Below are 16,700 nucleotides of genomic sequence, written 5' to 3' on the forward strand. Positions count from 1 at the left end.
GTGTGTGTGTGTGTGTGTGTGTGTCAGAGATGGGATGGGTGGATAGATCCAGAGGGAAGAGTGAGGTGTTCATACCTCGTGCGATTCGCAGCACTCTCATGATGCGGATGATGGTGGGGTTGATGGGCAGTGAAGCGTTGACTTCAATCTCCTCCAGAGTGATGCCCATGATGGACAGCAGCACGATGGCCAGGTCCAGCTGATTCCACCTACACACACACACACACACACACACACACACACATCAGTCCCTAACACTGACATAGATGACTTCTTTTCATTGAAACCCCTGACATCATCCATTTCTCTTTAGTGACTCATCTCCTGTAGCAGTGAGGTGTGATCTTGTGTCACATGACTTGGTTGGGTGTGAGTTTGAATCCAGTCACCAATTAAAATGACCTCACACAGACTTAACAAAATCAAAAAATAAAAAGACGTTAAGCTAAATTTGATTTTAAAGGCGCACCACCCAGTGCACGCGTCAGTTTGTTCGTCATGGTTCGTACTCATCCCCACCTGACAACGGATGTTATCTATCAGGGCTCTGGAGGAGCTTCCTCGAGTTTCAAGAAATAACCTCCTGCTGATCATAGTGATATCATACGAGCAAGTGCATGTATGGTGTGTCCAGTTCTACCTCTGTATTGCTTTATGCTTCCATAGAAACACACTCTGCCGGATCCAACCTCATTTTAAGCTAAACACGCCCAAAGACACTCAGAAAGGCTCAGAAAGAGATAAGGACCGCTGTCTGCTATGTAACATCTCTATATTACTTTAGTTGTCATTTGCAAGATGTGTGGTGTGATTAGTTTGAGTATTACTTTTTGAAACATAGTGAACAAAGACATGCACGAAAGAGAAGTGCAGCAGTTTAAGTGCACATTGCATGTTTTCCTTTTCATGAAAACTTGGTGCCACTGAAATTAAAAATACATGATAGAATTCAGATGCAGTCCTTCATGAGGAAGCAAACTACAAACTTCTAAACTTTCAAGCCTGCAGGTTTGACACTCAGAAGAAGGGATCACTAGCCTAGAAATCTAGACGCACCCTAGCGGCAGCAAAAATATTTGCTCCGTAGGTGGGTCTAGAAACGAGCCATAGGAACTTTTTGAGTCTCGAACACCGATTGTGTTCACCAATCACAGCGCTCTATCTGTTTAGAGAGTCGTTGGGCGGGCTTAACGTGATGACAACATACATTTTAATTGGCTTGTCAGGCTAACGTCATCCTGCTCTTTGCTCTGATTGGTCGTAGCGCTAGCTAGCGCTACCCTATTGCGTGCAGAGGCAGTTTGAAAGACAGCCTTCATCCCGCCCCCTGGATTGAGCCGAGGTCTACCGGTCGTTTCCAGACTAGACATTTTAGTGATATAGTCTGGCTCGTCAGGCTAAGGGATCACTCCAATGGTGCAACAATTACAGATTTAAAGGGATAGTTCAACATTTTGGCAAATTTGCCTGTTGCCATAATCCCTATAGTCATACAGTAGGGGTAGGTACATTACCTTTAATTATTGGTGCATGTTGTTTTGAGATCCGTGGGGCAGAGATGTGAGCTGCTCAGCGAACACAATGGAGGTGAATGGTACAGGTCCTCTGTCCCTCAAAACTCATCAAATACACAATCCAACTACTCCAAAACGCTCTCATGGAGAAGTTGTGACCTGCACATTCACCACACTATGAAATAATCATGCATAATTTTGTAACATTACTACACATGAAGCAAATACTCAGAACTACATGCACTTTTGAAATCACTCTGCCCAGCAGCCTGGAATGTAGTTTCGGCTATGCATTTACCTTGAAAACAACTCCATCTCGTAATGTTACATTATTATCTCATATTGTGGTGAATGTGCAGGTCACAACTTCTCCATGAGAGCGTTTTGGAGTTGTTGGATTGTGTATTTGATGACTTTTGAGGGACAGAGGACCTGCACCGTTCACCTCCATTGTGTTCGCTGAGCAGCTCACGCCTCTGCCCCACTGATCTCAAAACAACATGCACCGATAATTAAACGTAATGAACCTACTGCTCTGACTATAGGGATTATGGCAATAGGCGAATTTGGCAAAATGTTGAACTATCCCTAACTAAGTCAAAAACTTACACATAAACCAATAATTTTATATACTATACATATGACACACTCAGATTAGTCTGAAGCCATGCCAGATAATGTGATTTGAAATCAAAGAGTAACTTCACACTGAGGCTTGTTGTAGGTGGTCATACTAATCAGGTTTGCCTTATTGTTTCAATTCCACATGCATCCCGCCCTCTCTCTCTCTCTCTCTCTCTGAGCCCACTCCATAGTGTATCATTCAAATCCTCATTTAGAGACTCAAAGTGCACGAGCAAACACAAAGAAATTCAATTTAAAATTCAATGAGATTGTTAGATTAGTCACAGGGGTCTTGGCCAAATGTTGTGTTGATCTGTATGTGTGTACCTACTTTATGTGTGAGAGTGCACTGTGGTAATATCAAACTGGACTGCTGCCAAATGCAAACAGGGTAATGGTCTACTCTGGCAAAAGAACGGCCATCACGGAGCCCTCGGTGTGCGTTAGTGTTTATTCATGTATATGTGATCTGCACTAGTTTACATTTGTGCTGTTGCATTATTCTGTGGTTCTCAACAGGGAGCCAGAGATTTCAAAGCTATGAAATCATCTAAGGCAGCATCTTTTATGGGTCTTTAACAAGGCCGTTTGTATTCATACAGGCCTCGCTGAGAACCATGCTCTAGAGCACGCTGAAAAAGTTCACTTAATCTCCCTGAACACTGCCTCAGAGTTTCCACATGACTCAGAGGTTAAAGAATGGTACCTTTAACCGCCAATCTATTAGAATATCATGCCCACTAAAATGTCAAAAACCTAAAACCTGGAGGTAAACGTTTACTCAGGATCTCTGTTAGATGTGAGGTAGAGACACTCGGCGGTTATTGAAATACTGACTTGTCCTTGAAGAAGCGCCGGAAACCGAAGGCCACCAGCTTGAAGACGGACTCCAAAACAAAGATGAGGGTGAAGATGTAGTTACAGATTTTCAGTGCCTCCTCCAACTCCTGGGGATATCAGAGAAATCGTGAGTACAGTACCCATTTTAACAGGTCAGTGAACGCTGCACTGGATATGCTGTACTCCTACCAGAGTAATCTGTAGCTTTCACCATCAGTCTTTTATTAAAAGGTGATGAAAATTGCACTGAAAACAAATGAAATGATCTCACCGTATTGTTATTTCTTCAGATTTTAATAGGAACTCTCTTTCTACTTGACTCTATTAGAATAAATGGGTCTGTGATGGTGGATATTTTTTGCTACGTGCTGGAAATATACTGTATAATTTGCACTTTCCGCATTGTACAATTTTTTGCATGAAATACCAAATAGCTCATGTTCTAAACTTTGTCCTCCTCTCCAGAATTAGCCTTTCCACTAATAGACCACTCACATTGCCCTCCTCTCCTCCCTCCCTCTGTCTCTGTGAAAAGGCCATTCGTACCAAAGTGCTCAAACATTTCTGCACAGAGCCTATCTGCATATAAAAACACGTCTTAGCACAAAAACATGAGAAAATGGTGGCCAGTGGGGATTTTGCTTAATCTTACAAACTTCACATCTTGTTCCAGTCCACTAACTTTTATTCTACCTTTCAGCCTATTCTACACTGCCATCCTACATTTGTTTCAACTGCTCCTCAGGGTTTAAAGTATTGAAATCAATCGGATTGTAACCGTATAGTCACTAAATCACTGTTTTATGATAGCAGTGAGAATTATGACAAGCTCTATGACTCAAACAGTAAACTGGCCACGTCTCACTGACTGAATTAAAAAGAAAAACTGGAGCTAAAGAGAAGTTAAACGATACTATGCAAGTGACTAATGTTTCAACATGTCACTCACTGCAGAAGGAGGGTGCTGCTGTGTGAAAATGAGTTTTTAAACGACTAACAGTCCAGGTTTCCTTTGAAGTGCAAATTGAGCCCATCATTTCCCCACCTTCCTCCCCGACAATCTGACCTTGGGCTGCTGGTAGTGTTCCATGGACATGGTGATCACGTTGAGCCCAATGACGATGGTGATGAACAAGTCCAGGTAGTGGCTGGTGCATATCGTGTGGATGAGCCGACGGGTGGGGGAGTAATCGGAGAAGTAGGGCTTACTCTGAGCTTCTGTTGGAAGTTGGAAGTAGTGGTGGTGGTGGTGGTGGTGGAGGAGGAGGACGGGGGGAGGGAGGGGATGGTGGGGGCAGGAGGAGGAGGGGGAGGGGGGGTTCAAAAAGTGAGATAGGAGGTAATATACCGGGACTCTGTACAGTGCACCTGCTGCAGGGACGAGCGGAGGCTGCATAAGAAAAGCTGGTTAGTGCAACACCACGACACCTACCTGTGCACATTAACATGTTCTAAACAATCACTGTGGTTGACTCCCAAGAACAAGAAAGGAGATGTGAAGAGATTGCAAAAGGGGAAGGCAGATCAGATAATGGACAGAGAGAGAGACTCCAGCCAAGCCCTCCTGTGGTCTGCAGTCATGACTAATCAAATCAAATCTCCTCTCCTCTGATCAACAATTATTTAAATTAACTCTCTCAGAGTGTGATGGAAGATAAAAAGCATTACTAAGTGTGTGTACGTGACAGACTCCATAGAGAAGCCTGCTGTGCTGGCAGGATATTTTGGGCTAGAGAATTGGCCATCCCTCTTTCTCTGTCTGTCTGACTGTCACGTGACTCAGCCTCCCCTTATCTCTCCCACCTCCCTTGTCTTGGGAAAAGAACATAACACAGGAAAAAAGTTTTAGAAAAATCACCCAACACTTTGTTCCTTTTTCTCCCATCCAGGGGAGGAATGGATGGGCCGGGAGTTAGGATGAGAAGCAGAGAGAAAGCTCGCTCTTTCTATCACCGTACCACTCCATCAGTGAAGGAGAGGAGGAGGGGTCACACAGAAAAGGCAATAACACACACACGAACCAACACACACCCAAAGGCAAAAGTCCTTTGGGTGTTCATAACAGCTCTGAACAACTCCCTGCCCGATCAGGTGTGCTTGTGGGGCTGCAGCTATGCCGGAGTGGGATGATTCCTATAAGTGTATACTGTATATATGTGTCTACATTCCTATAGGGTGCCCTGTTTGAATATCTGAAACTTTTATGATTGAAATGTATCTTTTCAGATGAATCATACAAGCTGCATTCTTACTACATAAAAAACAATGAACCTATTTGGGATTTCAAGTCGATAAAGCACCAATATTGGCTACCCCGTAGACACCAGGTCAAAATTATTTTTGACAATGCCTTTATTATGACACTTTTCCTCAGTGAAATAAAATCTGAAAATCTAATTACCACAAATTCAAATTTTAAACATGGCAGCCAGATCATGGCCCAGGCTGAATTAACAGCAGGCACACACATGTAAAAGCCAGATAAAAATGCACTGAGGTGGTTGAAATGACCTGTACTGTAATGGGTCAAAAACTGAGCTTGATGTCAGACCACAATTTCCTATAATATCAAAATTGTGTCTAATGTTACATATCATTATGCCTTAGCCGCTGCAATAACCACAACTGGATTCAGGTTCCCTGTTTGTCTCTGTGGTTTTTCTTATCAACAGTACCAGGAATGCCTTAAAGAAATTTCTTCGGATTTGGTACAAAAACTCTCCTGGATTCAATGATAACCTGAAATGAACTGATTCCATTCTGGCTCTGCCTACAGCAGGTTGGACAGTAGTAGTGGTTGAGTAGAGATCCGTACTCCACTGAGTGCCTTCAAGTTAATTACTCTATATTTGTGCTCAGGGTCATCTCTAATAATTCTGCCTGCTGGTAATTATTGACGTTGACGACGGGGGAGATGAACCTGAGTGCTGAGAGCTGCTGGTTGAACAACAGTGCAGCCAATGTTGGGATCTGACTCCTACGGTGATGTGCGTGTCAGGAAGTGAAAATAATGGGGCTTCTAGTGTGCTTTTCAAATAAATGCACTAAAACAGGTTGACATCCTGTTTTCCTTTTTGTACTTCAGGTCCCAGAATCGTCTCTGCACGAATGCTCCCTCCTCTTATCAGCTGCTTTTTCTATACAGTATATCACCATACGTCCCACTAAGTAGACATTGATAAAGCAGATTTAAAGTGTCTGAGCACATGTCTTTGAATGTCCTCTGTGTAGTTCGGCGCAGCCCTTGTGAAATGGAACAACTTGGGTCGGCTTTGAGTTCCTATTTATGCAATCATCTATCATCCTTGGATGAGCAAACAACATTTTGACAGGGTTCCTCTGTTTCACCTCCTCTTCTATACTCCCTCCTTCATCTAAACATTTCTTCTATACAACTGATTCTTTCCCCAGCATGGTATGCTATCCAACAGTATCCTTGCTCTACTGTGAAATACATGTATTCAAATTCAATGCCAGCAAAAATCAATTAATATTGGATAGCTGAAATGGGTTTGTTAGATTGTTTCACTATCTTCCTCCCTTTGAGACATAATTAAGCACTGCCCTCAATATTATGGATGGTACAGGGACGGCTACGCCTAAAAAGACATCAGGGGATAAGAGAAAATGGAAGGAATAAGAAAGACAGAGACCTTTTGACTAAAGCTCAACTGGTCTCAAAAGAAGACAGAGGGGGATGAAGTGACAGAGGACAGGGTGATAATTTAGGAACTGTCTGAACTGCTGCTCTCACTTCCACTGCTCTTTTCTGCTCTTCATAAAGACATGGAGAGCTGTTGTTAATGGGGGATTGTGTCCCCGTCCTTCACTGATGCAGCAGGTATAGCTTCTTCTGGGTCTCACATTATTTTGAAAGGGAACAAAACCTGAAAAACATCTCCATAAAGGTCACGATACCTTCTCTCTGCATCTCCATCCTAACATCTGACACAGATTCTTTGTTCATTAACAGATCATTCAGGAGATCATCTCATGGGGCCTTAGATCTCATTATGTTGGTTTCAAAGCTTAACCTAAAGTTTGTTTTGTTTTATGTCCCAAATAGAATACATTAAGGTGGTGGTGACCCAACAGAGACGAGCTAGGCTGTTAATGTTGGGTCTCCATGGATCCTTAATTTGCACTTTTCCAGTGTTCACTGGATCTAGCTGCAGCCACTATACTGTCAACTTGTGGCTCTTTCTTTTCTTCAGCTTTCTTAAGCTTTATTGCTGAAGAATGTAAATACCTAAATTATTAACAACTGACCCATTAAAATTCAGTTATGTGATTTAATTTCATTCAGGAATACAGTTCCTGTTATGAAAGTGACTTTTTGTGACTGCAGAGCTAGAAACTACCACTATCTATATGAACAAGCATAGTTTGAGGCTGTTCAGTAATTTAACAAAGTAGAGCCACAAAGCATATGTTACCAAATCTATTATTTGTGCTTGTACAACATTAAACTGTCATCAAAACACCTCTCCACTATGTCCAAACTGTGACTGCTGAAGAACACAAACTGACACTGAAACATTTCTGTGACTAACTCAGATCTTAAATAGAACAAGTACAGTTAGCAGCCACATCTAGTGGACACTCAGTTTTAGATCTCCTGAACAACTTGACTCACTCTTGAGATGTGAGATCTAAAACCCCTGTTGAAAATCTACCTGAGATCTGACAGAGAAAAAGAAGGAAAGACATAAAAAAAGACAAAGAATTCCCTGTCCAAAAACAACCCCAAGACATTATCACTCCTGGTGCCTTTCAGTGCACTCACCTTCCTCTTCGTGCATGTCTGCCATCACCACCACCTTTGTGCGTGACAGCTCTAAAGGGAGTGAGGATGTTGCCCTGGGAGTTGCTTTTGGACGCGGCCACGCTCAAAAACATAATCGATACATTTCCGAGGCGGTCTTTGTTGGGAAATACAGACACAGTAAGGGTCCTTGGCTTTGTGGGACCGATGAGCAAGAACACAGCACAGCACTATGGTTCAACTGTGACCGTGTGGGTGAGTGCAGGTTGGGTTGGATCAGATATGCTGAGTATGGGTCGGGAACACAGTTCAGTCCAGAATGTGGGGATCGAGTGAAAGGTGTCTACGGCAGTTTGTGAAAGTGGAGGGGATGTTGTGCCGGCTACTCTGATGAAAACATGGCCGTGACCGTGAATCTCAAGACGTTATGAGACACTTCTATGGCTTTTAATTCATTGGTGCAATGGCTGCTGTTTTGCTCTGTCTTATATGAACATGTCTGGAGGCTTTTTGAATGTGGTATTTCCATCAGAGATTTACAGATGATCGGACTATTGGGGGGTTTGAGCAGATATGGGTGAAGTGGAGGGAATGGACAGAATGTAAAGATGAAAGGAGACTTATAGGTTGGACCCTGGATGATGAAAAGAATGGCTGTGAAAGGAAGAGCAGGACACGGGCTCTAAAAGCAGCAACGGTGCATCAGGTAAAAGCATGTATGGAAATGACTAAAATGTCAGAGAGAGATATTTATTCTTTCACATTTCAGAAGCAGCAGTTTGGTGGGATGCGGCGGCTGCTTTTATGCCCCTGTCCTTCATGGTGAATGGCTTGGTAGTAAACCTTGAGACTCAGTGTCTGCCAGGGGAAAATGTGTCAATGTTCAGTGTCAGGGACTGGTTGTCCAATTTTGGAATCTGGCAAATACTGAGTCTAAAAAATAAAAAAAACACACAAAACAGCTGTCAACATAAACAAATACTGTAAAACAATCAAGAAAATATTCCACTGGAATTCCTGAATGCTCTGCTGTCTTGATTAAACATCAAAGCCAGAGAGAAAGAGACACAAATAAAAGAGTAAACACAGAGAAGATAAAAAAGAGAAATGGATCAAACTGGGAATTAACAGAGGAGCAGCAGAGCAACTGGACGAGTCCAGAAGAAAAAAAAAGACAAAGAAAAGAAAACATGACATCATTCAAAATGACAGGGCATGATACCACACACACTCATCCACACTCTTTGACACGCACACACATACACACACACACACACTCACATACAAACACATTGTGCTGGTTCACATGGTAGACTGACACACCTCTTTCTGAGTCATACTTGAGCAGGATGGACCAATTGAAATGGGGGACTGAATGGTGAAGGCAAGCGATTGGACGGCATGAGTGGAGGGGCGGAGCAACAGGGATAACAGTGATGACGAGGTACAGACCGATGGCACGCTTTGTAACAGCGGGATGACGCGGCGGTTTAGCCTTTTCGCCATAGCGACAGAGAATACACATGATGTATAGCTACGATCAGTGATGACTGCTTGTCTCTGTTCACTACAACATCCAGTGTCGAGGCAGAAAGGAGCAGATACATCTACTGAACAACATCTAGACTAGAAGGCAACAGAACATGGATGTGCAGGTAATTCCTGTACAAACATGGCAACCGAAATCCATCAGATTAAAATACACACTTTACACGCTCATACACGGCGACATACACGCTCATTTACATAGAAGGGGCATGTTGCGAAAAATTTATGTCTACCTGTTGGGAGTCAAAAAACAAGACCAAAGTAATACCATGCGCACAGATTTAATTCTCTATAGAGCAGGTCACAACACAGAACCACATGGCAGGCAGGTAGCTCAGGGTTGTGATTCTTATACCGACTTTTAAGCCTCTGGCAATCACCTCAAAATCACAGGACAGGTGACAAACCGGCAATAAAGTAATCAACAAAGGTTTCCCATGATGCTCTTCCAGGCATTTACATACAGCACCTCTCACAGGGTTATCACATGTCCAGCAGGCTGTCCACACTCCATTCATGTAGTTATCAGATCATAGTTCCTCAGCAGTTAAACACTAGTAGTCTAACAAAATAAAGAGAATAAGGAAAACTTCTAAATTTCCACCACAGGCAGATGAGGTAAAGGGAGATGTTGCCACTGAAACCTTATTGACAGCATACACCACTACATGACCATCTGCTTATTGCCTTTGACCACTCCTTACTGTAGCTATGGCAGCATGGCTCTGAGGACGGCAATGGCAGCCCGTCGGTTGGTCCATTCATCACTTTGGTAAAAAACTAAAATAGCACAGCACTTACTGTCTGTACTATATTATAATTAAAACAATATTTCAAAGAAAGATTTTGTACAGAAAATCATTCACTTACTTCTCTCGTCCGCTGACTTTTTCCTGCGGCACCTGGAGTCTGACATTTTCTCAGTGAATTGGATGAATTGCCATGAAAGCTGATATACGCTGTGCTCCCAGGATGAATCTGAATGACTGAGTGATCCCCTGACTTTTTAACAAGTGCTACCAGCAGGTTATGATTTTTAAATATCCAGTGAAATATCTAACATCTACTCAGCAGACCGCCACAGACGTTTGCACAGACATCCATGGTGTTTGTAAGACGAATCCTCATGACTTGATTTTCTGACTGTCGACATTTGCACTTTTGAGGGACATGTCTTGAGAAATGTTGTATGGATTGACATAAATTGCATTAGCTTTCATGTGTTTACTGTATCTTATAATTTATCTTGTCCACAAATAGCTGCAAAAACTGTTATACTTTGTGTTTGGGGCTATTTGGCAAAGTTTTGCACGTTAACACGTTTAAATGTATCATCCCTGTGACAGCCAAGCCTTAACCCCTGCCCCTCCTGTGTTAATTGCCAACATTTTTTAATGTAAAAACAGGCTGTGCTACCACCTACATTTGATTGGCTGTTGCTGATTGGTGTGGCAAATGTGATGACTACCTCCAAAGATCATGGATCTGGATTGTGTTTTCTTTTGTGATTATTAACATAGGAACAGGAGTGCTGCTTAATTACCATTTAAAGAGGAACTATGCACAATTTTTAACATAGTTAAACAGCTTTGGAGTCATTGTGCTAGTTAAATAAATGACCTATAACTTGCTACAGGGAGAATGGAGGCTCTCTGCCTTCCACCTAGCATCTCTTGGCTGAAAACCAACCTTGTAAGATCAGAGCCTCCGACCCGTTGTCCAAGCTCTCATCTCGGCGGCACCACGACCCAAACACACCCAGTAACCCATAATCTCTTGTTTATGACAGATAAGACTATACACATCGTAACATTGTATGATAAATAACGATATCCACCACCCCATGGACTGATATCTTGCTGGCTTCGTTGAAAATAAATGCACATGGCCAGGGGGAGGGTTTGCAAAACAGTGGAAAAGTGACCAGACTTGCATAGTTCCCCTTTAATTTTGTAATATAATCTTTTAGTTTGCTCCCTGTTAAGGTTGAGTCTTTTCTGTTCTTTGTTTTCCCCTGTTCCCGTCCCTTAGTTTGCTTTTTCTGACACTTTTCTAAACTTATAACCCCCACCATACAAATCATTAACCTATTTATATCTAGTTTCTTTATGTTACTTCCCTTCATCCCCTTACAAACAGAGCCGGATCCTAACAAGCTTATTTGCATTTGAACATTTGCACTGCATGTCTGTTACTGAATATGTGACATGTGTACAGTCACTCAAAGGTTAAGATGCAGCTTTTAGTTTTGCACCACTGCACTGGGAATTTCTCTGCTTTGGGAGGAGTAAGGAAAAACTCAACCTCATGTCTGTTTAATCATGACATTCAGTGCAGCAGGCAGCAGGCAGCACTACAGTACGAGGCTGTCTGCCACTCTGCTCCATGCTGCTCTCTTCTTGACATTTCTGTTGATGAAATATTCATTGAGAAAGTTTCCAACATGAAACATTCATGGTGAGTGTTGTTGGGGAGGCAGCTTTTCTTGCCACAAATTACTTGCAGCTTTTCGGTCAAACTAAGTAATTATTGCGTGTTCTTTCACGGGAGTGGAGGCAATTATTAATGTTTTAACATACATTTTGTGGAAATAAATGAGTTTTATTACTCGTTATATTAGTTTTGATTTTCCTTCTGTGGCTTATCAACAATCCATCAGTTTGCGTTATCACCTATCCAACACACCATTAGTCATTCATGGGTCCAGACTGATGGATGAACTAATATATTAAATGTTTCCAGGAGGCAAATAAGCTTCATTAGGTAGTTTACTGGGTGAAGTATGAATACATCATGTGGTTGAGTCTGACTCCACTTTTTTTCCAGTTTGGGATGTCAGCTGGTGGGCGGAAAGTAGGGTACGTAACATCAGGAAACCTAGAAAAACACCCTCCGGGACACCCAGAAGCACTTGTAGAAAAATAGCATCCTGTCGCCGCTAACCCCCAAAACTTATGAAAGATTCATCACATATAACACTTTACTTAACACTGCTACCTACACCTTGTGGCATCAAACCTTTACACCCCCTGAGCTCCATCTCTGAGACTTCCTGCCAAGGTGTGTCACGCTCACTTTTCACTCCACTTCTGTTCCTCCCTCTCTCTTCTTCCTCTCTGAGATTTTCTTTTTCTCTCAGCTCTCTTCATCTTCCTAAAAGACTGCTGTTATTAATTACATTTTATACAATTGTGGAATTGACGAAAAAAAGAGGGGCAATGTGAAACTTCTGTTACATTCATCTCTGTTAGCTCTGACCCAGATACAGCGAGAAAAGAGTGGCACCAGCTGGGTTTGTGTGTCTCTTTGTATGTCTGTGTGTGTGTACGAGCTGATAGATGAAGCACGGCTTTTACTGGAAAGCCGGGCTGCTTTGCATATACCCACGCTTAAGTTTTCCGACGCCACCGTGTATGTGAGTGTGAATAAACGACGTGTGAGCGGATGATTCTATTATCCTTGTCTTGTGGTTGACTGCTGGCCGTGAACTGATAACAAAGATTAACACCACAACATAGGAGATGACTTTGTTTATACCAACCACAAGGTGATGAGGATTTATGAACCTACACAGAGAGTACAACAGTCACATTGTCCACATCAGCTATGGCCGACTTTACCTGTGTAGTTCTAAGCTTATATTGTTGCAAAGGGGAAAACCAATATCCACGAAACAGAAATACTTCTTACATTAAATCTGACTGGCGCGAGATTGAATGACTTCCATTATATGATATATAATAATGATACACGTGCTGTGGTGGATCTGACCTGGATTCCTGTGTTATTAAAGTGTCAAAATTGTGTTTTTACTATGATGAGCTATGATGATGAAGTCTTACAATTGGAAGCAGCTCATTTTTGAAAGCACTATTTGTATCTTTATGGTAATAATAAACTTGTGGAATGTATTTCCATCCTCATAAAACATTATGCAATATCTATCTATCTATCTATCTATCTATCTATCTATCTATCTATCTATCTATCTATCTATCTATCTATCTAGTATATACACACTGTACATGCATTCTTGTTAGCCTACATCATCACTCTATTCCATGTAAAAATGTTAAACTGACAGAATTCATAACTTTAGGTTTGATAAACTGAACTACTTTATTAAGACACTGCCTGAGCTATACATGGGTAAATCTGAAAGACTATTCCTTTGCTATTCTTCTTGTTCTTTATTATTATTATTATTATTATAATATTGAGATATGTTTAATTGTAAGTTTTTGACACATTAATAATGAGTGTTTGACCTGCATCAGTGCTATGGGGCAATGTTGTGCATGTGTATTTCACCACACACGCACATGAGTGATGTCATGCACAGTCCTGCCAATAGTTTCCCACCACCACTCCACTGATCTACAGTTGGGCTATTGTCACTGACCAAGAAATCCAGTTACGTGTTAGCAAACGCCAGGAAAGCTAATTCTTCCCACAATATTTCAAGAGGAAGGAAATGCATTTGTTTGTTTATTAAAAACTCCGCAGGCCACCCTTATGGTTGTGCTTCTATTGCAGTAGCTGACTATGCAGTTAGCTTGGTAACATGCACAAACCGAGGGGAGAAAAAAAACACAGCAGGGAAGAGCTGCTGCTGTTCTCAGAGTGGGAGGCTGATTTACAGAAAGCTGTAGGAATCAGTGCTGCTTCAATACATGCCGCACTTGAAAATGGACCCGCAGGAAAGAGGTGGTCTTACTATTTTGGTTTGCACCGCTGGCGATGGGCTCTTAAATATGTGCGTTTCCAAAGCAACAAGAGACCACCAACAGAGGGGGAGAGAGGGTCAAAACATCTGTGGCCAAAAATAACTAAATGATTGAATTCATGCGTGACAGTCTTGGAAATCACCACACAGACAGGCCGCAAGCCGGAAGTCACAAGGAGACATAGAGTAAGCCTTCTCCTTCTCTGTATTACTTAGGTGAGCTGTATAAATCATTTAGTCAACTCACTCGCACCTCTTGATGAGATGACTGTTTGGGGTGAGAGGTGATGACAGAGTGTTATGGTGAGTGAATTCATGTGGGGGCTGACCCAGTCAGTGCTGCTTGGGCTACAGTGTTGATCTGCTCAGCCTGTCTGGGAGGTTGAGGGTCCATCTGTTAATGTGGTGGAGCCGCATTTCTCTCGGCCTGACTCGGAGGAACGCTTGTACAGCACAAACATACAAATGCAAACTGACAACCAGCAATTCTAACTCGTATCCTACGCACACGGGGGAACATACTGTACAACATGCTCTGAGCATTCTCACATTCACAGCTAAGGAAAATATTAAATATACATCAGTTCTCCCCTCTGGTGACACACTTTGAGATAATCACCTGTAGCCTATTGGTAACTATCCTTGCATTTTCTGTTAGTTTTTGTTTTGTTTTTTACAACCCCTCCTCATCATAGTGTTAAACACCACAACAACCACCTGCTCTCAAAAAAACTAATATCTTATATCAATGCCAACAGCTACAGAGATAAAGTCGTGAGTGTAGACACATTATTGTATCACTGTAGGCCATTCAAAGCTCCATCTATTTACAAAGTTAAGACAAGACGGTCTGACTCAAAACTCAACACATGAGGGCATCAAGTGCAGTTATTTGAGTCCTGTATGGTTGACACACTTGTTCTACAGCAGCAGGTAGGCGTTTAGTGGTTGCAAAGTAAAGCAGTATTTTATTTTATTTTTTGCAGATGAAGTCTGCAAACGGCTTCATCGTTGTTGAAAATGTTATCATTGATGTAGAACCTAAAATAGTTCCATGTGGTGTTTCTTAGATTTTTAGCTGCCACAGCTTAGTTACCCAACAGCTAGACCAGACATGATTATGCATTTTAAGAATGGCGTCCTCTTGAATTATGAACTGATACATTTTGGATTTGTATAAGTCATATTAATCCAAATATTAATTTCTTTTTTCCTCTATTCAAGTGAATTGAATAAAAAGTGGCAGCCCTAACACACAACACAGAGGCTAGCCAAACCACAGACTTTGCACAACCTGAAACAAAGTTGCTGCCTGAATTGAACTCAGAATGTGAATCTGAACTCGAGCCGTAAATCGTAAATGTTTGATATGTAATCATCAAATTCCACCCTCTTCAACAAAGACTAAGAGGTTCAGCATTAAGGCATTTTTGGGGGCTTAATTGATTAATAATGAAACCTATACATCACTAATGACAGTTAAAAGACTCAAGACTCAAATCCTGGCTGTAAAGGATGAGTGATGCACCTTTGCTTCTATGTTTACTACAACTGCTGCTGCACATGAAGAATTGTGAAAAGACACCGAGAGCATCATTATCACGATACAAGCTGCTGTCTGTCAAAATATCCTCTGCTCTGTCTCTATGATAGCTCATCGAGGTTGGAACAGGAAGAAAATAATATGAAACCATCGACCGTATTTTCAATTTGCAGCACACGTCATGTGTGTTATTCCTCCTCCTGATGTGTCTGTCACAACCAGCTGACTCTGACTGCACAATGCATGAGTTAACACAACGAGTCAACTCAAAACAGGGAGACACTGACCCTGAGGCGGACGGGGAAGGCTGTCCTGGATGTGTGTGTTTGGGGACTGTGTCCTGTGTGAGTGTGTAGCTAATTCTGTGTCAGAGTGTGTACATGTCTACCTCTGTCCCCATGTTCCTCAACCTTATCTAGTCTCCAGCCAAGGTTTACAAATGTGTGTAAGAGAGATTCAGAGAAGTCTTTTGGAGGACATCCAAGTCCAGTTACAACTTCATATATAATGTAATCATTTATTATAATAAGCACATTCCAATTCAGTATTTCAGGTCCCTGAAGGTGCCGTTTTAAAATGATGAAGATTACTGACGATGGTGACATTTACTCCTCTGTCCAAACTGTACCATAACCTATGAGTTGTTTATAGCAAGAGCATCAACATGGTAAACATTATCAGTGCTAAAGGTCAGCATGTCATTAATGTCACAGTGAGTATGATACAGGCTGACCATAAACCTGTATAACAACACAAACATCAGCAGTGTCGCTACAGTATGTGCGATTCTAATCTGTGCATGTTACACAATCACAATTAAAATCCAACATTTTAATGAGTGTGTGAGTGTGCGTTTGTGTGATTCCACTACCTGTCGCCTCCACCTTTGTGTGTCTCTTTACCTCATCCAACTGTATTCAGTGGAAAGCCTAATGTGCCTCCTCCGTCAGCTCCTCTCTTTGTTCCTCTCCTCCACAAGCAGCAGCTCTTGTGCAGTGTGAGCTCAAGATAAGAGTCCGCGCACTCACACTCTGTGCGTGACGTGCATGCACGCCCACACACACACACACACACAGTGTTCATCAACCTAACATAAATATACGAGCGCCACGCTGCTCGGATGCTGTGTGCATGTTGTAC

General features: G+C 42.0%; 1 protein-coding gene across 1 annotated transcript in view; it reads right to left on the reverse strand.

The window, feature by feature from the left end:
- The window catches only part of cacna1g (calcium channel, voltage-dependent, T type, alpha 1G subunit), a 144,889-nt gene that overhangs the window by 18,909 nt on the left and 109,280 nt on the right, over positions 1–16,700 (reverse strand). The window contains exons 27-29 of the mRNA XM_085762278.1: positions 4,045–4,196; positions 2,976–3,085; positions 76–209 (exon numbers count right to left, since the gene is read on the reverse strand). Coding sequence (XP_085618404.1) covers positions 76–209; positions 2,976–3,085; positions 4,045–4,196 — 396 coding nt within the window. The remainder of the gene's footprint in view (positions 1–75; positions 210–2,975; positions 3,086–4,044; positions 4,197–16,700) is intronic.

This window comes from Trachurus japonicus, chromosome 19, assembly GCF_045865225.1.
Source record: "Trachurus japonicus isolate A0001 chromosome 19, Traja_1.0".
Lineage (NCBI taxonomy): Eukaryota > Metazoa > Chordata > Actinopteri > Carangiformes > Carangidae > Trachurus > Trachurus japonicus.